The sequence below is a fragment of the Somniosus microcephalus genome, chromosome 32, assembly GCF_052327205.1.
Source record: "Somniosus microcephalus isolate GS21.2 chromosome 32, FLI_Smic_1.0, whole genome shotgun sequence".
Lineage (NCBI taxonomy): Eukaryota > Metazoa > Chordata > Chondrichthyes > Squaliformes > Somniosidae > Somniosus > Somniosus microcephalus.
Genome location: NC_141018.1, coordinates 10,813,803 through 10,836,408, shown reverse-complemented (window position 1 = coordinate 10,836,408; position 22,606 = coordinate 10,813,803). Strand labels below are relative to the sequence as shown.

Sequence of the window (22,606 nt, the reverse complement as noted above, 5' to 3'; positions counted from 1 at the left end):
GGCCTGCCCCACAGGCATATCCATCATCTTCTCCAGACAATGGCAAGATACCGGGAAGGGGATGGGGTGGGATTCTAGCCTGCATGTGTGCGCGGTCCCACACTCCCCAATCCCAGTCAACGCCACCGAACTCGTAGTACGCACCCGAAAGCCCCTGCCCACGACACCGACAGCACGGACAGTACTAGAGAGGTGTCCTACCACCACCAAGGGACCAGGGAATGGGTTAGTGCTCGTGCCGACCGAAAAGGTACTGTACCAGGGGGTACACTATGCAGTAGCTTCAGTTATCCTAAACCTTACCGAAGTACACTTACCTGAATGGTGCCCTACGGAGACAGAACAGCTATACCAGGCCCTGTTCAGGAAATGTTCAGGAAATTCTACGAATTCGACTTTGCCAACGTAGACAAAGCAGAGCTACACACGTTACACGCTGAGTACACTATGGGCGTGGGGAGACAAAGAAGGGGAACCTGGAACGATATTTTCACTACCTACAATACAGGATCCTCTGTAATAAATAGCCTGGACGATATAGAACTGCAAACTCAAATAAATGGTCTAAAAACCCAACTACGAAAGATCCTAATGGAAGAAAACACAGTGGTAGGCTCAGAGCTACACGAGGACCAAGCTATGTCGGTCCATTTAAAGGAAATTATTGCCGAGCTAGAAAGACATGCAAAAACAGTAAATGCGCTCATACGGGAGGATAGGAATGCTTCGGATCAGGCTGCACAGAATGAGGTGTGTATGCTATACGGGGCATGGTTGCTGGGCGAGGGCCGCAGCAACCTGGAGGATTTAAAACAATGTTTAGTCCCCTCCTGGATCAGCAACAAGCACCTTGCAGCCCTCCACCCATTTAGCAATTCGCTGAGCCCGTGTCAGCTCCACCTAGCCTCTGAAGCCTATCCTGTCCCAGTAGATTGCGGGCGTTCCAATCACACTATCATGGGGATAGTAGTGAGGATGCCGGTCATGGGTGGGACAGCCCGACCCGCACCGGTATACAGGGTGGAGAACATTGGGATCATTCAGGGAGGTGCACACGTCCGTTTCACAGCGGTCCCACCTTATGTCATAAAGTGGGAGCACGCTATGACAGATACTGACCTCTCGGGGTGCCGGAGCCAGGATGCACACATAATACTGTATCCCCAGCACTTGAACGCCTATTCTAGACCACAGTATGGGTTTAAAACTGCTGGCGCACGACCTACAAACTGTACCATGGAGGTAATGGCACAAGGCCATGTTCCCCCACAGGTAGCATACATAGCGGGTGGGGCATATTGTGTCACCACTAGTGTGCCCCACTACCAGCTTGGACAGCATATCTGGTGTCCGATAAGTGACAGCAGTTTCTGCTTTAAACCCGAGGCAGAAGTTCAAGTAGCCCAGGAACGGATTGTCCCCCTCCACTGTTCACCTCACTGTAACTGAAAACATAACCAACCTGTAAGACTATGTTACATACTTTGGCTATGAAATTCCCCCTCTACCTGAACATCTTACCGCCCTACTCAAAGCCGTAGAAGTATCACAAAAACATTTCTATACTCTAGAACAAAAAACAGTCAAGATAGGGGGCGAGATTTCGAATATCATAGCTCCCCCCTGGTTGGATATTTTCGAAAATATAGAGGTCCCTTCCTGGATCAGAATGGCTTCCCATATTTTAGTGGTCTGCCAACTCGATATAGTTTTCTACTTTCTATGCATAAAGTGCAAGGGGAGGGGCAGAAAGCTCCGATCCCGACATGAGAGGGTAGTGGACGAGCATTACAATAAAGTTTTTGATCATGTATTGGACGAGCCTTAATCGTCATTGTAATAAAGTTGGTGACCATGTATTATTTTTCTATATATGTACCGTATTTTCCGAGTGGTGCAGGGGTGTTAGACCCCATCCGTGCTTGGATATGAATGGAATGAATTTTTCCTCTGTATGCATCTGAACACGACATTTAAAGGGAATGTATGCTGTGGGTCTTAGATAGGTAAACTACAGGGGGAAGGTTGGCTCTCGGGGATCAAGAATTTTGCTCACTTAGGATGACACTCTAGCAAGTAAAGTATCACAGGGGGGACTGTAAGATTCTCAAAATTCACAGATCCCCCAAAGCTAGAAGAAAACCCTAAGGAAAATGACTTTGGACTCTTTCTAAACAAGTTTCAGGATGATAAAATAAAAAGGCATGTTTGGACCTGTACAGGGAGAAAAGGCTGCAACAGGAAATGGGATCAACCTCTGTAAAGACAGTTTGCAGATTGGAGTAAATCAAATTGTCTGGGGAACTCTGTAACCTCAATTTATCCTAACAATCGATCCACGAAGGAGCAGTCCCCACCCAAAACACAGGACCCATCCAAAAATTGCATAATGCAAATCACCTTGCCAACCTACATAGAAATCTCAGGCTCAGACAGGATACTTGAAACCTGAATATAACTATGACAATGAACTAGGCGATCAACAACTCATTGACTAAACAGTCCAACATCCTGAAACCATTTTTCACATTTTTAATCAAGTTACCTTAACGAGCCCGCCCAAATCAAACAATAAACCGGGACTGATTTGGTGCGCAGATTAGGAGGCCCCAAGTAGTATAATTAAAGGTCTGTTTTCTAAAGACAGAAACACTCTCCAGAAGTTGGAGACAACTCAAGAAGTTCTCCCTCAGAAAGCTCGCCCCAGAAGCAACACACAAGAGAAAACCGAAGCATCGAAACGGGGCACCATTCTACCGTACACCCAAGTTCAACAGCTTCAGTGACCCAGGACATCGTCGGACACCCCGTGGCAACAAAAGCCTTATGAAACTACCAACAAAATATTACCACCAACAAATCTGGTAATATTGAGCTACCGCGACCAAAGAAAAATCAACTCAAGAGAAAAACCTAAGATTCGAAAGTTTCCACTCTACAATCTATTCCTGACTTACCCCGGGTAAGGTTTTTACTTAAAAGGAACACTAAACCCGATCTCTACCGAAGAAAAGTGGGTACTCACCCATAGATCCAAAACGTAACCTACCGCATCAGCAGACTCGGGAAGACTGACCACCAGATAGTCGAGGTCATCTACCACGTACGGGGTACGGCAGACACCGACCAACACATCCAGCAAACCCCGAAACTGCAAACCAGCTCAACTGGCAAGGATTTGTTTTGGTGAGCATTATCCCTGGTCCTCTAGAGTCCAACTTAGCTGGGGAGTGGGACTGAGAGGGGTGAGGTGTTTTTCCACTGTATTTTCCCTCATACGTATTGAAGTGTTCCCCAATTTTATTAGAGTAGAAGATTGCTGTGTTATATTTTCTTTCTTGAATAAAGATCAAAGTTTCTTGCACCAAAACTGGTTGTCTGCTGCACTTTTGTCACAAACCCAAATAAGTCCAAGGTCTAGAATCAAGGGAGTGGGAGCGATTCGAACTGCTCAGAAGTCAGAGGGGAAGCTGACCCACACACCACCCCCTACAGGCAGCAGTCACTGAGTATCACAGTAGGGGCAGCAGTCACTGAGTATCACAGTAGGGGCAGCAGTCACTGAGTATCACAGTAGGGGCAGCAGTCACTGAGTATTACAGTAGGGGCAGCAGTCACTGAGTATCACAGTAGGGGCAGCAGTCACTGAGTATCACAGTAGGGGCAGCAGTCCCTAAGTCACAGTAGGGGCAGCAGTCACTGAGTATCACAGCAGGGGCAGCAGTCACTGAGTCACAGTAGGGGCAGCAGTCACTAAGTATCACAGTAGGGGCAGCAGTCACTGAGTATCGCATTAGGGGCAGCAGTCACTGAGTATCACAGTAATGGCAGCAGTCACTGAGTATCACAGTAGGGGCAGCAGTCACTGAGTCACAGTAGGGGCAGCAGTCACTGAATATCACAGTAGGGGCAGCAGTCACTGAGTATCACAGTAGGGACAGCAGTCACTGAGTCACAGTAGGGGCAGCAGTCACTGAGTATCACAGTAGGGGCAGCAGTTACTGAGTCACAGTAGGGGCAGCAGTCACTGCGTATCACAGTAGGGGCAGCAGTCATTGAGTCACAGTAGGGGAGCAGTCACTGACACACAGTAGGGGCAGCTGTCACTGATACACAGTAGGGGCAGCAGTCACTGAGTATCACAGTAGGGGCAGCAGTCACTGAGTTTCACAGTAGGGGCAGCAGTCACTGAGTGTCACAGTAGGGGCAGCAGTCACTGAGTCACAGTAGGGGCAGCAGTCAGAGTCACAGCACTGAGTATCACAGTAGGGGCAGCAGACACTGAGTCACAGTAGGGGCAGCAGCCACTGATTGTCACAGTCGATGTAGCAGTCACTGAGTATCTTCTTCCCCTCTTAGGCAGTCCCTCGGAACCGAGGATGATTTGCTTCCGCACTAAAAATAAGTTGCCAGGTGACTGATGAGTCCAATGCGGGACCTGCAGTCTCTGTTACTTGTGGGGCAGACGGTGGTTGAAGGGGCGGGTGGGCGGGGTGCTTGGGTTGACGTGCGCTCCTTCCGCTGCTTGCGCTTGGCTTCCGCTTGGCTTCCGCTTGCTCCCGGCGAACAGACTCGAGGACCTTTGTCTTACGAATGTTTAGTGTAAGCCTTCCCGGAAGCTTCTCCTCCACTTTGTGCGGTCTTGGGCCAGGGATTTCCAGGTGTCGGTGGGGATGTTGCACTATTTCAAGGAGGCTTCGAGGGTGTCCTTGAAGCATTTCCTCTGCCCACCTGGGGCTCTCTTGCCGTGTCGGAGCTCCGAGTAGAGTGTTTGTTTTGGGAGTCTCGTATCGGGCATGTGGACGATGTGGCCCGTCCATCAGAGCTGATCGAGCGTGTTCAAAGCTTCGATGCTCGGTATGTTGGCCTGAGCAAGAACACTGACGTTGGTGCGCCTATCCTGCCAAGATTTGCAGGATCATGCGGAGGCAGCATCGGTGGTACTTCTCCAGTGCTTTGAGGTGCCTGCTGTACATGGTCCATGTCTCTGAAGCATACAAAACGCAGGTATCACTACTGCTATGTAGACCATGAGCTTGGTGCTGGGTTTGAGGTCCTGATCTTCAAACACTCTCTTCCTCAGGCAACCGAAGGCTGCACTGGCACACTTCATCATCGACGTCTGCCCTTGTTGACAGTAGGCGCCCGAGGTATAGAAAATGGGCCACGTTGTCCAAGGCCTCATCATGGATTTTGATGATCGGGGAGCAGTACTATGTGGCTGTGGCAGGTTGGCAGAGGACCTTTGTCATACGGATGTTTAGTGTAAGGCCCATGCTCTCGTACACTTCAGTGAAGGTGTTGAAGATGGTCTGGAGTTCGGCCTCAGACTGTGCGCAGATGCAAGTATCGTCTGCATACTGTAATTCAATGACAGAGAATGGGACGACCTTGGATCTGGATTGGAGGCGACGGAGGTTGAACAGTTTCCCGTTTGTTCTGTAGATTAGCTCAGTATCACAATAGGGGCAGCAGTCACTGAATCACAGTAGGGGCAGCAGTGACTGACTATCACTGTAGGGGCTGCAGTGACTGACTAGCACAGTAGAGGCAGCAGTCACTGACTAGCACAGTAGAGGCAGCAGTCACCGACTATCACAGTAGGGGCAGCTGTCACTGACTATCACAGTTGGGGCAGCAGTCACTGACTATCACAGTTGGGGCAGCAGTCACTGACTATCACAGTAGGGGCAGCAGTCACTGACTATCACAGTAGGGGCAGCAGTCACTGACTATCACAGTAGTGGCAGCAGTCACTGACTATCACAGTAGAGACAGCAGTCACTGAATCACAGCAGAGGCAGCAGTCACTGACTATCACAGTAGGGGCAGCAGTCACTGACTATCACAGTAGGGGCAGCAGTCACTGACTATCACGGTAGGGGCAGCAGTCACTGACTATCACAGTAGGGGCAGCAGTCACTGACTATCACAGTAGGGGCAGCAGTCACTGACTATCACAGTAGAGACAGCAGTCACTGAATCACAGTAGAGGCAGCAGTCACTGACTATCACAGTAGGGGCAGCAGTCACTGACTATCACAGTAGGGGCAGCAGTCACTGTGTCACATTAGGGGCAGCAGTCACTGAGTGTCATAGGAAGGGCAGCAGTCAATGAGTCAAAATAGGGGCAGAAGTCACTGAGTATCACAATAGGCATGGTGTGGAGATGCCGGAGTTGGACTGGGGTGGACAAATGTAAGAAGTCACACAACACCAGGTTATAGTCCAACAGCTTTATTTGAATTCACAAGCTTTCGGAGCGCTGCTCCTTCTTCAGGTGAAGTGGAGAAATGCATAAAGACACAGCTTATATAGTCAGAGAATCATGTCAGATGTTTACAGGTAACCTTTCCAACTGCCATTTATCACACCTCGGCAGAGAGATAATCACAGCAGTCAAAGGTGTGAATGGTGTCCAAACAGGTCAGTCAGGGAAACATTACATCAAAGAACAATGAGGTGGGGTCACAAGGGGTCAAATATTGCAGATGCTGGGGTCTGTATGAAACACAAAAAAACAGACAAAAAACATTTTTTTTGGCTGGAAATCACAGCAGGTCCGGCCGCATCTGTGTAGAGAGAACAAGCCAATGTCGACTCGAGTCTGGATGACCCTGCATCAGGTGGGGTTACATGTAGCGTGACATGAACCCAAGATCTCGGTTGAGGCCGTCCTCATGAGTGCGGAACTTGGCTATCAGTTTCTGCTCGACGATTTTGCGTTGTCGTGTGTCTCGAAGGCCACCTTGGAGAATGCTTACCCGAAGATCGGAGGCTGAATGTCCTTGACTGCTGAAGTGTTCCCCGACTGGGAGGGAACACTCCTGCCTGGTGATTGTTGCGCGGTGTCCGTTCATCCGTTGTCGCAGTGTCTGCATGGTCTCGCCGATGTACCATGCTCCGGGGCATCCTTTCCTGCAACGTATGAGGTAGACAACGTTGGCCGAGTCACATGAGTATGTACCATGTACCTGGTGGGTGGTGTCCTCACGTGTGATGATGGTATCTGTGTTGATGATCTGGCATGTCTTGCAGAGGTTGCTGTGGCAGGGTTGTGTGGTATCGTGGTTGCTGTTCTCCTGAAAGCTGGGTAATTTGCTGCGAACGATGGTCTGTTTGAGGTTAGGCGGCTGTTTGAAAGCGAGTAGTGGAGGCGTGGGGATGGCCTTAGCGAGGTGTTCGTCGTCATCGATGACATGTTGAAGGCTGCGAAGAACATGGCGTAGTTTCTCCGCTCCGGGGAAGTACTGGACGACGAAGGGTACTCTGTTGGTTGTGTCCCGTGTTTGTCTTCTGAGGAGGTCTATGCGATTTTTCGCTGTGGCCCGTCGGAACTGTCGATCGACGAGTCGAGCGTCATATCCCGTTCTTACAAGGGCGTCTTTCAGTGTCTGTAGGTGTCCATCGCGTTCCTCCTCGTCTGAGCAGATCCTGTGTATTCGCAGGAGCGGAGAAACTACGCCATGTTCTTCGCAGCCTTCAACATGTCATCGATGACGACGAACACCTCGCTAAGGCCATCCCCACGCCTCCACTACTCGCTTTCAAACAGCCGCCTAACCTCAAACAGACCATCGTTCGCAGCAAATTACCCAGCTTTCAGGAGAACAGCGACCACGACACCACACAACCCTGCCACAGCAACCTCTGCAAGACGGTGCGGGCGGGCGGCGCAGACACGATGGGCCGAAGGGCCTCTTTCTGTGCTGTAAAACTCTATGACATGCCAGATCATCAACACAGATACCATCATCACACGTGAGGACACCACCCACCAGGTACATGGTACATACTCATGTGACTCGGCCAACGTTGTCTACCTCATACGTTGCAGGAAAGGATGCCCCGGAGCATGGTACATCGGCGAGACCATGCAGACACTGCGACAACGGATGAATGGACACCGCGCAACAATCACCAGGCAGGAGTGTTCCCTCCCAGTCGGGGAACACTTCAGCAGTCAAGGACATTCAGCCTCCGATCTTCGGGTAAGCATTCTCCAAGGTGGCCTTCGAGACACACGACAACGCAAAATCGTCGAGCAGAAACTGATAGCCAAGTTCCGCACTCATGAGGACGGCCTCAACCGAGATCTTGGGTTCATGTCACGCTACATGTAACCCCACCTGATGCAGGGTCATCCAGACTCGAGTCGACATTGGCTTGTTCTCTCTACACAGATGCGGCCGGACCTGCTGTGATTTCCAGCCAAAAAAAATGTTTTTTGTCTGTTTTTTTGTGTTTCATACAGACCCCAGCATCTGCAATATTTGACCCCTTGTGACCCCACCTCATTGTTCTTTGATGTAATGTTTCCCTGACTGACCTGTTTGGACACCATTCACACCTTTGACTGCTGTGATTATCTCTCTGCCGAGGTGTGATAAATGGCAGTTGGAAAGGTTACCTGTAAACATCTGACATTATTCTCTGACTATATAAGCTGTGTCTTTATGCATTTCTCCACTTCACCTGAAGAAGGAGCAGCGCTCCGAAAGCTTGTGAATTCAAATAAAGCTGTTGGACTATAACCTGGTGTTGTGTGACTTCTTACATTTATCACAATAGGGGCAGCACTCACTGAGGATCACAGGAAGGGCTGTAGTCACTGAGTATAACCTCAGGGGCAGCAGTCACTTAATCACAGTCATGTCAGCAGTCACTGAGTATCACAGTCGTGTCAGCAGTCACTGAGTATCACAGTCGTGTCAGCAGTCACTGAGTATCACAGTCGTGTCAGCAGTCACTGAGTATCACAGTAGGGGCAGCACTCACTGAGTATCACAGTAGGGGCAGCAGAACTGAGTATCAGAGTAGGGGCAGCAGTCACGGAGTATCACAGTAAGGGCAGCAGTCAGTGAGTATCACAGTAGGGGCAGCAGGCACTGAGTCACAGTAGCGGAAGCAGTTACAGGGTATCACAGTAGAGCCAAAAATGATTTGTAAAGGGTAGGTCCTGCCGAGGAATCCTAATTGAATTTTGAGGAAGTAACTAAAATAGACAGACAGGTGAAATTTTATGGATGTTATTCATTTGGACTTCCAGAAGGCATTTGATAAGGTTCCATGTAATTGACTGTTAGCTATAATCAAAACACATGGAGGGAGAAATTCGGTATCGCCCCATATGGGGCGCCATTACTGGCAGTGCGCAAAGTTTAGCGCCTGGCGCTAATTATCGCCTCCGACAGCAAACTTGCCTTTTATCACCCCTGGAGGTGATTGGAGCGCTAAATCAGGTGCTACACACCTCTCTGAAGGCGCTAAGGCCGAGAAGCGAAGCACTACCTCAGAGGGCGGGTGCAGCGCAGGTGCTGTCAGTTAGCGATTGAACACAGACACACTCAGTTCTTAAAGGGGAGGGTCGATCTTGTTCTGCAGCCACACCCTGCTCACTGGAGCCTTGAATCTCGGGCTGGGCGGACCTGTGGCTAAATCTAGCAGCCAGACAGCAGGGAAAGGGCCAGGGAGCGAGCACAGCGCTTCTGCGAGCGGGCTTTGGAGGCTCTGGTTGGCTCGGTGGAGCGCAGAAGATCCATTCTGTACCCAGAGAGTAGCAGGAGGCCTTTGACACGCGAGTACAGAAGAGTGTGGAGGGAGGTGGCTCAGAGAGTGTCCTCAAGCAGCATGGTGCCTAGGACCCATCTGCAATGTAGGAAAAAGTTCAACGACCTCACTCGGGTCATCAGGGTGAGGGCCTTTTTTTAAAAACTTTTCATCCCTCCATCTCAACCTCACTTTATGGCCAGAGGGTCTTGAAAGCCCCAATGCCCAACACTCATCCAACACCGATGGCCCTTTCATGAAACACACACGCACATTCCACACTTTGCATACAGTAAGGGCTATTCAACCATGGGAGGCATTTCAGGCAAGATCATGGCTGCATACAGTAAGGGCTATTCAACCATGGGAGACATTTCAGGCAAGATCATGGCTGCATACAGTAAGGGCTATACAACCATGGGAGGCATTTCAGGCAAGATCATGGCTGCATACAGTAAGGGCTATTCAACCATGGGAGGCATTTCAGGCAAGATCATGGCTGCATACAGTAAGGACTATTCAACCATGGGAGGCATTTCAGGCAAGATCATGGCTGCATATTTACTCAGACACCGTCCTTTTTCTTGCAGGCCAAGCTGTCTCATAATAGGAGACAGCAGCAATGGACCAGTGGAGGGCGGCCTCAGCTGCAACCCCTCAGCGATCTTGAGGAGCGCGTCCACAGGATTGTGGCAAGCCGGGTGATTAGTCCCGGCGCCACTGGAGACGCCGACCCCATTCTGGACAACAATGGTAAGGTCATCACCTTTTTGTCCTCTCTCCATCCACTTGTTCCTCACAACACCAGCCTTTGACACTTTCAATCCAAATCACTAAATCGCTGCACTCATGCCTCCCTTGCTGCCACCCTGTCCTCACGCTAAAGCCACTCTTGTACCTCCCTGCTTTGAGATGGTGATTCACCAGGTGAGGAGACGGGCCCTCAAGCTGCCAGTGAGAGTGAAGCTGAAGGCGAGGAGGAAGAGGAAGCCAGACCATCAGCGCCACCCTCTACCGAGGCAGCCCATGCCCACACTGGGGACACGCCTTCCCTGGAGGGGAGCAGGGGGGAATGGTTTGATGAGGGTGAAGCTCCAGGACCTAGCGGGCTGCAGCAACGCGATGGGGGTAGGGAAGCTCGGGGACCTTCTCCCCGGAGGGAGAGTATGGCTTTGAGTCCTGCTGCACTGGACGCAGATGAGGAGCGGGTCCTCGCTGAAATGAGCGCACAGGCGGAGCAAAGGCACACTGAGCTCATGGCTGCAGTGGCAAGGTTGCCCGAATTCATTCAATCACTGGCAAGGAGTGTGGAGCACTTCGCTGTAGCACAGGCGGCTGCCACGCAAATGCTAAGTGCTGCAATGCAGTCAGTGGCTGGTCTCATGCAGATGCAGATTGAGGCCACGCGAGCACTGACTGCTGCCACCCTCGCTGGATCGGGCCATTTCCCCGGGGCTCTCACCGCGCCGCAGCAGGCCAGCAATCTGTGCTCCATCAGATTGCTCCGGATGCTGAAGTGCTGCCCCGTGGGAGTGCCACTGTGTCGGTCGAGCAGGGAGTTGCTGTCCTCTCTCAAGATGACAGCATTCCTGCTGCCACAACTGGCACTTCTCCACTGCAGTTGCCACCACCTGTAGGACAGACTGCTGCCGCCCATGCAGAGTTGGTGCAGTCAGCAGCCGGGCCCTCCAGGCCCAGAGCTGGTCCAGGCCGTCCCTCCAGGGCATCTGCAGTCTCAGTTTCTTACACTCAGCAGCCTTCCCCCAGCCTTGCTCCAGCCACTGGGGTCCCATTATGGAGGAGCTGCAGGGTGGGAAGGGGGGAATTTCACAAGGGAAGCAGATCACCCTCGAAGGGCAAAAAGTAGGTGTGGCAAAAAGTTTTGCATTGTTTTATTGAAGGCCGAGGTTCGTGGTCAAATTTGTGTTACTGTTTTGGACATTGTCTCTAGGTTTTGAGAGCCAGTTACGTGAATGACTGCTTTTTTTTGTGTTTCTTTCTATTACTTTGTCATGCGGAAATGAGACACACAGAGTTTGTGAAATAAAGAAGTGTCTGTATTCAAAATGTACATGTTTGGTCTTTGCACTCATAGTTGCCTTGATCGGCTTAGGGGTTGCCGGATGGTTTCATTCAGGTTATTTGAATGGCAGAAGCCATTCCCTCACAGGGGGCCTAGAAGCAACTTGCTATGATCCTTTGACGGACGGCCCTTCCACTTTGTGCCTCCCTCCCGCCTTGGTGCTGCTGATGATCATCCTCCTCATCTTCTGTGAGGGTGCCAGTCAGTTCTGTTGGTAACCTCTAGATGGCACCTTCACTTGCTTCTTTGCGTGCAACAAAACAAATTAACAAATAAACTGTAACTAAAATCCAATAACCCTTTAAATAAACCTTAACCACTCAAATTAAAATTTGGTTGTTTAAACTAATTATGCACTCCAGTCCCCGCGGCGCCCACCGGTCACGCAAAAGCTCGAGCGCGCCGGCGGACACCGCGTGCTCCATCTCTAGGGCCACCCGGGCGCGAACATGGCCACGGAAGAGGGGGAGGCAATCCGGTCGGACGACCCCCTCGACCGCCCGCTGCCTGGACCAATTAATGGCTTTCTTGGCCAGGCCCAGGAGCAGGCCCACGAGGAGGTCCTCCAACCTGCCCGCTCCCCTCCGCACGGGGTGACCGTAGATCAGGAGCGTGGGACTGAAGTGCAACCAAAATTTGAGGAGCAGCCCCTTCAAAAAATGGAAGAGGGGCTGCAACCTCTCACACCCCATATATACGTGGAACACGGACTCCTCCAGACCGCAAAACAAACAGGCGGTCTGGCAGTCCGTAAACCTATTTAAAAATCTATTGCACGGAACTGCTCTGTGCAACACCCTCCAGGCCAAGTCCCCAATAGAACAAGGGAGGACTCCCGCATAGAGAGACCCCCATTGGGGACCTCCGTCTCCGTCCGGAGGTAAAACGGCACGCCACGGCGTGTCCGGACGGCAGGCGAAGATGGCAAAGTGGAAGGTGTGCAAGAGCAGCCCGTACAGGAAACCCCTCCGCGCAGAATGAAAAAGCACGGAGGATATTTCCTCGAGACGGCTCAAGTTGTGAGGCACCGATCCCCGAGGGGAGTTTCGGGGCAAGGCGCCGATAAGGAATTCCGTCCGAACGGGAGTAAGCTCGGACGGGATCTCCCCACGTGCCCGAGCCGCCTCGACACACCTCGTGGCGCCGGGGGGCAACATCGCTTTCACCGCCCCGATGGCACTGACCGCGAGCTGGACGTTGTCCCATGACATGCGTCGCACCAGCTCCTCTGGCGCCATCCAGCCCGCTCCCCCGCCATCGAGTAGGTCCCCGACTCTAGTCACCCTGCCAGGCACAGCCCTGCGCTCCGCCAGCCACCCGAACTCGCGGACGTGGAGGTGCGGATTCCTGAACAGCGGCTCCCGGAGGACAGCCGCCGCTCCTGACGGGGGAGAGCTCCGCCTGGAGGCGACGTAATTCCAAACCCATAGTAGTTCCTGGTAAAAGACAGGCAGCTCCCGCAGGCTCTCACGCCTGCCGCTCACCTCCAAAAACAGGAGCTGCGTGTCGTAATTGAGGCCGTGCAGCTGGCGGAAAAAATACGTCGCCAGCGCACACCATCTTGGAGGATTCTCGACGTACAGGTATCTCTGCAGCGTCTGAAGACGGAAAGTCGCAGCCTGGGTGCGGAGGCACACCAACGCCTGACCGCCCTCCTTAAGCGGGAGACTCAGAACCGCGGCAGCGACCCAGTGTATCCTGTTGTTCCAGAAGAAGTCGACGAGCTTCTTCTGTATCTTGGCGACAAACGCAGGGGGGGGGATCAGAGTAACCAACCGGTACCACAACATGGCGGCCACCAGTTGGTTTATGACCAACGCCCGACCCCTGTAGGACAACACTCGGAGCAATCCTGTCCAGCGTCCTAAGCGAGCGGTGACTTTGGCCTCCAGCTCGTGCCAGTTCGCCGGCCAGGCGTCCTCGGCCGGGCTGAGGTAGACTCCCAAGTAGAGGAGGTGCGTTGTACTCCAGGCGAAGGGCCTGAACTCCTCCGGCAGAGAGTCCACCTGCCACTGACCCACCAGGAGTCCAGAACATTTCCCCCAGTTGATCCTGGCGGAGGATGCGTCCGAGTAAATCTGCTGGCATTCCCGCATCCTCCGCAAGTCAACGGGATCCGTGACCATGAGGAGCACGTCATCGGCGTAAGCCGAGAGGACCACCTCCACGCCCGGCCCTTGCAGAGCCAATCCCGCCAACCTCTTCCGCAAGAGGCGCAGGAAAGGCTCCACGCAAATGGCATATAACTGGCCGGACATGGGGCATCCCTGACGCACCCCCCTCCCGAAGCGAAGGGGCGCCGTCAAGGACCCGTTAACTTTAATCAGACACTCCGCGGCAGCGTACAGAAGTCGGATCCGGGCGACAAAATGCGTCCCGAACCCGAATGCACGCAGAGTCCCGAAAAGATACTCGTGATCCACCCTGTCGAACGCCTTCTCCTGATCCAGGGAAAGGAAGGCGACCGACGGACCAGCCCTCTGGGAATGGTGGACCAGGTCCCGGACCAGATGGATGTTATCATGAATGGTCCGGCCCGGGACCGTGTAGGACTGGTCGGGATGGATCATGTGGGCCAGCACGGTGCCAAGGCGAACAGACATGGCCCTGGCAAAGATTTTGTAATCCGTGCTGAGGAGGGAGACCGGGCGCCAGTTCTTAAGGAGGCGGAGATCACCCCTCTTAGGCAGCAGGACAATCACCGCCCTGCGCCACGAGAGGGGCATCTCCCCGGTCGCCAAACATTCCCCCAGGACCCGCACGTAGTCGCCCCCCAGGACGCCCCAGAACGCCCTGTGGAACTCCACGGTCAGCCCGTCCAGCCCCGGGGACTTCCCCCTAGAGAGCTGGCGGAGGGCGCCGGACAGCTCCTCCAAACTCAGAGGAGCGTCCAATTTTTCGGCGCCCTCCAGGCCGACCTTCGGCAGGTCCTCCCACAAAACTCTGCGCGCGTCCTCGCCGGACGGATCCGGAGAGAACAGAGCCCCGTAATAGGCGCGGGTCTCCGTGCGGATTCCCTCCGGATCCGAGACCAGAGATCCGTCGTCGGCCAGCAGCTCCAAAAGCTGCTTACGGACCCCCCGTCTTTTTTCCAGCGAGTAGAAGAAGGGGGAGCCGCGGTCCAGGTCCCGCAGGAACTGGATGCGCGACCTCACGTACGCGCCTCGGGACCCGACGAGCTGCAGGTCCTTCAGCGCGCCCTTCTTCTCTTCGTACACCAGCCGCAGGGCCGGGTCCTCGGCGACTTGACCGAGACGGGACTCCAGGTCGAGCACCTCCTTCTCCAACTGCCCGACCTGGGCCTCCCGCCTCTTGGTCGACCCCTTCGCGTACTCCTGACAGAAGAGACGGATGTGAGCCTTGCCCACATCCCACCATAGCCTCAAGGAGGGGAAGCCCCCCTGCTTCCTTCTCCAGCCGGCCCAGAACCGACCGAACGAATCCCGGAACCGCGCGTCCTCCAGCAGCAGGTTGTTAAAGTGCCAGTACGCGGAACCCCCCCCGGCGCGCAGCGGCACGAGCTCCGCCCACACCAGGTGGTGGTCCGTGCACGGCACCGGCCGCATGGAAGCCGTCGGAACGCAGGAGACGTATGCCCGGGAAATGTAGAGGCGGTCGATCCTGGACGCTCCTCCCCCAGACCTCACAAAAGTGAAGGCGCTGGAGTCGGGATGGAGATTACGCCAGACGTCCACCAAGTCGAGGGACCCGACCAGGTCCCTCAACTTCCCCATCGACGCCGGGCTCGGCTGGGTACCCGTGCGGTCCCTCGCCTCGAGGGTACAATTAAAATCCCCCCCGAGGATGACGCACTCGCCCGCGTCGATGGAGCCCAAAAGAGTGGACACTTCTTCAAAGAAGCGCGCTTGCTGCGCACCAGCCTGAGGGGCGTACACGTTCACTAAATGGAGCGGCGCGCCCCCCAGGCGAACAGTGACCTGGAGCAAGCGGCCCGGCACCAGCTCCTTGACCCCCAAGATCTCCGGCTGAAAATGCGGGGCCAACAAGATAGCCACCCCACTGGAAACACTGGAGAGGTGACTCATGTTGACCCCTCCTTGCCACTCCAGGAGCCACGTGGCCTCGTCTCCCGAAACGGTGTGGGTTTCTTGCAGGAAGCACACCGCATACTTCCCGTCCCGAAGGACCGAAAAGTTATTAAATCTGCGGCTAGCATCCCTGCTGCCGTTGACGTTGAGGCTGGCTATGGTTATCTTCATTTCAGAAGCACAACCAACCCCTACTTAAACCTAACGGGGGAAGGGAGGGCGGCCGCTAGTCAACCGCCACTCCCCTAGCAGCCCGGTGAAGAATGTCCGGAACCGACGCAGCTCGGACGGGTTCACGCCCGCGTCCGCACCCATGGTCTTATAGGCGACGCGGGCCGACCCGATGAGCAGCGCCAGCCCCGACCATATGTCGAGGGCCTGCCGGGTCCTGCGGCGACCCTGGCTCGTGGCCACAAAATCCCGGAGCTCCCTGATGGGAATAAGAATGAGGGGGGTCCCGGCGAGGGGCGCGAGGTCATCCATCGCCTCATCGGCGATGGATTCTAAGTCTTCCTCCGCCCCCACCACCGAGTCCCCGTCCTCCTCCAGGGGGTCGCCACCGGCGGCCGAACCGTCCGCCACGCAGTGCGCATCGGGCGGCTCGGCCGCGACAGCCGGCCCCGCCTCCGCCCGGAACCCACCCCCAGGATCGGTAGCGGAGGATTCCCCCCCGGGCTCCTCTAGGGGGGCCGGGCCAGAAGGCGGCTGCGGTTCGGAGACCCCCTCCGCCCCAGGCGCCGGAACGACCGGAGAGACCGGAGAACACGTGCAACCGATCTCCTCCAAGTCGCCCGGCGCCGGAGACACAGACAGAGGGCCCCCCCGCCGCTACGCCACCGGCCTACGACCCAGCAGATGGGGTGATTTTCCCGCAGACCTCGACGAAGTCGAGCAGCACCTGGGAAAGGTCCGGGCCGCTCTGGGCGAGCTCATCATCGGATGACTCGCCCGGCCCGGTCCCCTGGCCGCCCGACCCGTCGAGGGGTAATGCCACCATTAGAGGGTCAATCCCCGCCGCGGGTTGTTCCGCGACCCCCCCCACGGGCAGGGTCTCGTCCCCGTCCCCGGGGGGCACGAGCTGGGCAGACGCTTCTGCCTCAGCCTCCCCGGGGACAGGCGACCCCTGCCATTCGCTCGCGATGGTGATAGCAGTGGGGTGGGGCGCAGCGCCCGCGGCGGGCGACGACTCCCCCTGACCGGAGGGACCTTCCACCTCCCGGTCCCCCCCCTCGTCCCGGGAGTCGCGCCTTCGCTTGAGCGCGGAGGGGCAGAGGGAGGCCTCCATGTCTTCAGGGGCCTCCCCTGCTCCCTCCAGAGGAGCGAGTTCTTTGGGTCCCCCGGACCCAAGCCCGGCCGCAGGTTCCGGTGGTCCCGCCTCGGCGGTCGCGGCCACGGACTCAGGCACGGGGTCCCCCCCAGCTCCGCACTCCACGAACAATGCCGCGATGCTCTCGGGCGTCAGGGGGTCCATATCAAAGGGTTCGCCCTCCGCGGGGGGACCCACCCTACGGTGTTTGTTCTTGCCCAGCGCCTTTTTTCCGACCGGACATCCCTCCTCCCCCCTGCCGGAGGCCTGGATGACGTTGGCCTCCGACGACGACCGCGCCCCGTTAGCTTTTGTTCGGGAGGGGGCGCGGCTAGACCCGGAGGGAGGAGCGGCGGCGGCGCCAGCCTTGGTCGCGCCAGTCACCCTGGCGGCTTTGGAGGTGGGGCAGTTTTCCGCACGTGCCCCACCTCCCGACAGGCGTGGCACCGCACGCCGTCCGTGGTCCAAAAGACGCGGTACGGGGTCCCCCCGTGGAGGACCGTGAAAGCCCCGTCCGTCTCCCCCTCCCGCGCCAGCTGGACAAAGGCCTGGCGCCGGAAGGAGAAGACATGGCGAAGGCTGCTTTCCCGGAGCCCGAGCGGGATCGGGGAAATCCCCGACCTCACCTCCCCAAGTTGACGAAGGTGGGGGAGGAGGAGCTCACCGGCGATGTAGGGCGGGACATTCGACAGGACAACCCTCTGCGCGGTGGCCTCCAGCGGGTCCACCGGCAGGAAAGTCCCGCCCACGGTAAGCCCCTGGGCGATGGCCAGGGCCACCGCCCGCTCGGACTCCAGGAAGAAGACAGCCTTCCCGTACATTTTTGAGGCGGCGACTATGGCCGGAGGGCCGACAACCCCGGCCATAGCCTTCACGCACGCCTCAATAGTCATGTTGGGGTGGGTGTAGCTCTTCACCCCGAGCTTCATGGTCATTAGTCGGAACGGCGACGGGGCCGCAGCAGCAGCGGGAGCAGCCCCGGCCTTGGCCGCCGCCACCGCATAGGTCATTGCTGACCCCGTCACCGCCGAAGAAGTGCTCGCCATAATGGGGCGGTTTTTAAGGAAGAGCCACACACACCCCAAAAGTCACAGGCCCTAAGATGTTAATGGCCTCAGTAAGTGTGTCTTTCCCAGAGCAGAGGGAGTGTAAATTAACTGGCCCGCCTCTCCCCTTGATGGTATTAATTGGGAGGGGGGCCCTTCCTTCCCTCTGCTCAATGGGTAATTAGAAAAAAATGAAAGAGGTGCCTTTTGGAGAGGCAGAGAGAGGACAAGGAGAGAGAAAGAGGGGGATGGGAAGGAGGGGGGCCGCAAAGGCAGGGTCCCCACTTAAGGTGTTGGTCGGTGGGTGGGCGTCGGCTGGGTGCACTCCCCCGATGGAATAAAAAAGTCTTTCCCGATGGTCTTCGGGCAGGGGGAGAGGATGTCTTCACCTGGGTAGGCTGGAAAAAAGCCCAGGCTCAGCCCACACCAGGTCTTCTTGGTATGGAGGAAACAAAACTTCACCTGGGCAGGCTCCAGCCAACCCAGGCCAGGCTTTCGGCCCGTCTTCTTTCCTCCCCCCGCCTAGGATGTAAAGTCTTTAGGGGGGAATGCACATAGACACCCACCTGCAGATGTTTCAAGTTGCAGCTCCTCCCCTCCTTCCACGTGGAGCTGTTTGGTCTCCTCTCTCCCTCTCCTGGGCTGGAGGCCGACTTGGGAGGCAGTGATGAAAAAAAAAGCCCCTCCTGTTGGAATGCTGGCCTCCTCCTCTGTCCTCCTCCTCTGTCCTCTCCTCCGTCCTCTCCAGGCACCTCTGTAAATGATGTAGGCTGCTAGTAGTAGTGGTGGTGCTCCCCACAGCAGCAGGAGCTCAGGAACAGCACAGCCTTCTCCTCTCACTGCTGCAACAGGATGATGTAGGCTGCTAGTAGTGGTGCTCCCCACAGCAGCAGGAGCTCAGGAACAGCACAGCCTTCTCCTCTCACTGCTGCAACACAATGCACCTTCACTTGTTTGTTCCTTTGTTAATTGTTCCTAGTTTCCTGTGTTAATTGTTCCTAGCCCTGTGTTAATTCTTAACGGCCTGTTAGCTGTTCATGGGTTTCACCTGGTTTCTTGGTATATAAGTTCTGTTGTTGCTTCACTCTTTGCTCAGTCCTCTCTAGGGTGAACCAGGGAGTTAGTCTTGACAATGTTCTCTGTCTTGACTAGGTGCTCTGTGTGACTAGCCTTTTCGCTATGGCAGCTTGCCTTCACAAGCTGGTTGCCATGGTTCTTGCTTGCGTTTTAAGATGTATTTAAGTCTGTTGTTCTGTTAAGTTGCTTGTCTTGGTAAGGTGCTGTTTGGACAAGCGTGTTGCTATGTGGGAGCCGTTGGGAGCTTGTCTTGAGCTTTGCATTGATAAGCCGATTACCCTTGGGGTAGCTTGTCTGGAGTTTCACCTCGGCAAGCCGCTTGCCCCTTGTGGTAGCTTGTCGCAAGCTCAGTATAGACAAGTGGGCTTTCTCATGGAAGCTGTCCAGAGTTCCTATCTTGACTAGCCGTCTTGTAACTGGTCTCTAGTTCTTATGTATGCTTGTTGTGTTTTCTGTCTCGAGTTTTCTTGTCTCTAGTTCTTATGTATATTGCTGTGTTCCTTGTGTTAATCTAGTTATGTGTGAATCTAGTAAAGTTCAAACAAAGTACGGTATATTTGTCTCTTGTCTGGTTTCTGCATTTGGGTCCAGAACCTACCTTGCTCGGAGAGCACGGCCCCTTATCTATACGGCCCCGTGGCTCCCCAACCCTGACAATCTTCCTCCTCCTCCTCTCCTCCTCCTCTGCTGGTGCTCCAATGTCTGGTGGCATTGGCTGGGTCCTGAGGGTTGCAAGGTTATGCAGCATGCAGCACATAACAACGAAGTGGGAGACTCGCTCAGGCGAGTACTGCAGGGCTGCTCCAGAATGGTCCAAACAGCGGAACCGTTGCTTGAGCACGCCGATTGTGTGCTCAACGATGTTCCTGGTAGCTTGATGGCTCTCATTGTATCGTAGCTCAGCAGGGGTGCTGGGCGAACGGAGCGGTGTCATCAGCCAGGTGCACAGAGGATATCCCTTGTCCCCGAGAAGCCAACCTCCTGGGTGATGCGGTGCCTGCAAAAGGTCTGCCACAGAAGTCTAGCGCAGGATGAAGGCATTGTGGCTGCTGCCTGGAGAGTGGGCATTGACAGCGAGTATCAGCTGTCTGTGGTCACAGACCAACTGGACGTTTAAGGAATGGAAGCCCTTTCGGTTGCGGAAATCCTCGGCATTCTCTTGCGGCGCCCGCAAAACCAAATGCATGCAGTCAATGGCACCCTGCACCATGGGGAAGCCCGCTATCATCGCAAAGCCTGTTGTACGTTCTTGCTGCTTGTCCGGGGTCATGGGGAAAGAGATGTACTCTCGACTCCTTTTGAAGAGGGCATTTGTTACCTGATGGATGCAGCAATGCACCGCGAACTGGGAGATATTGGCGATGTCCCCAGTAGCTGATTGAAATGAGCCGGTGGCATAAAAGTTGAGAGCCACTGTTATCTTCACTGCCACTGACAGAGACGTTCTGCTCCTCAGTTGAGGCTGCAGATCTGGCTGAAGCAGATGGCAGAACTCAGTGACCACCTCCTTGCTGAATCGCAGCCTTCACAAACAGTGCTCCTCAGACATATTAATGTAGGAGAACTGTTGGTGAAAAACCCTGGGAGGGTAAGGTCTCCTGTACTGAGGCCTGTTGGCCCTCCTCCATATGGGCATGATTGCCACTCTCTCTCTGTGCCCTCCGAATGTGAAGGAGAAGGACGACGTTCCCATCCATTGCAGCCCCCATAGTATTTGGCAATCAAAGTTATGAAGGTCAAAAAGCAAAGTACCTGCAAAGTTATGGTCAGAAGCCAAAACTACCTCAGACAGCGTTGACTCAATGCAGAAGTCTCTCTTTCTCTCTCAAAATCTCTCTCTCTCTCAGAACGAGTGGTGCAAAAATGGCTGCCACACAAAAGCCAGGAAGAGGCCCCCTTTAAATAGCGCCCCCCCAGCCCCACAGCGACTGGGAAGCGTTCCAGTCAACCTGTCGTTGGTAGCGCCAGGCGGAAAGGAGGGGGGCGCAACTGAATTTCCGGTCCGGGGCGCCCCAAGGGCGTTGCACTCTCGAATGACGTCAAGATCTGCTTGCGCAGGAGATCGGGCGGTACTGTTTAGTGCCGCCGCAAAATGTCCGGTCAATTTCGCGAGAGGCGCAGATATCGCCGCGCCCGGGCACTAGTTGCTTTGCGCCCCACTTAACGTCTTCTTAAGGTGCTAACAGGTGGCGCTACCAACTGAATTTTTCCCCCATGGAATTGAAGACAATTTTATAAAATTCTTTCTTGGGATGTGGGCGTCTCTGGCAAAGCCAGCATTTATTGCCCATCCCTAATTGACTTGAGAAGGTGTTGGTGAGCTGCCTTCTTGAACCGCTGTTGTCTGTGTGGTGAAGGTGCTCCCACAGTGCTGTTAGGTAGGGAGTTCCAGGAGTTTGGCCCAGCGACGATGAAGGATTGGCGATATATTTCCAAGTCAGGATGGTGTGTGACATGGAGGGGATCTTGGAGGTGGTGGTGTTCCCACGCACCTTCTAGCTGGTAGAGGTCACGGGTTTTGAGGTGCTACCAAAGAAGCCTTGGTGAGTTTCTGTGCATCTTGTAGGTGGTACACACAGTAGCCACGGTACGCCGGTGGTGGAGGGAGTGAATGTTTAAGGTGGTGGATGGGGTGCCCATCAAGCTGGTTACTTTGTCCTGGATGGTGTTGAGCTTCTTGAATGCTGCTGGAGCTGTACACATCCAGGCAAGTGGAGAGTAGTCCATCACACTCCTGACTTGTGCCTTGTAGATGGTGGAAAGGCTTTGGGGAGTCAGGAGATGAGTCACTCACTGCAGAATACCTAGCCTCTGACCTGCTCTTGCCGCCACAGTATTTATGTGGCTGGTCCAGTTAAGTTTCTGGTCAATGGTGACCCCCAGGATGTTGATGTTGGGGAATTCGGCGATGGTATGCCATTGAATGTCAAGGGGTGGTGGTTAGACTTTCTTCTTGGAGATAGTCATTGTCTGGTACGAATGTTACTTGCCACTTATCAGGCCAAGCCTGTATGTTGGCCAGATCTTGCTGCATGTGGGCACGGACTGCTTCATTATCTGAGGAGTTGCAAATTATTGACCTGGTTAGGAGATTGGTTAGCAGGTAGAAGACAGAGAGTAGGGATCATGGGTATGTACTTAGAAGGAAGTAACGAGTGGTGTCGCACAAGGGTCTGTGCTTGGGCCTCAACTATTTACTATATTTACTAATGACTTAGAAAACACAATCGAGTTTGCCAATGACACAAAGATTGGTGGTATAGTAAGTAGTGTAGACAGGAGCTTAAAATTAGAAAGACACTGATAGATTAAGTGAGTGGGCAACACTGTGGCAGATGGATTTCAACGCAGGTAAAAAACATAAGAATATAAGAAATAGGAGCAGGAGTAGGCTATTTGGCCCTTCGAGCCTGCTCCACCATTCAACAAGATTATGGCTGATCTTCTACCTCATCTCCACTTTCCTGAACTATCCCCATATCCCTTGATACCCTTA

General features: G+C 54.5%; 1 protein-coding gene across 1 annotated transcript; it reads left to right on the top strand.

Annotated features, from left to right (window-relative positions):
- The first annotated feature begins 369 nt into the window (after window positions 1–369).
- Window positions 370–11,526, top strand: LOC147097265 (uncharacterized). The gene is made up of 2 exons (XM_085971985.1): window positions 370–1,357; window positions 11,501–11,526. The coding sequence occupies exons 1-2, from the start codon at window positions 370–372 to the stop codon at window positions 11,524–11,526; spliced, it is 1,014 nt and encodes a 337-aa protein (XP_085828111.1).
- The last annotated feature ends 11,080 nt before the right edge of the window (window positions 11,527–22,606 follow it).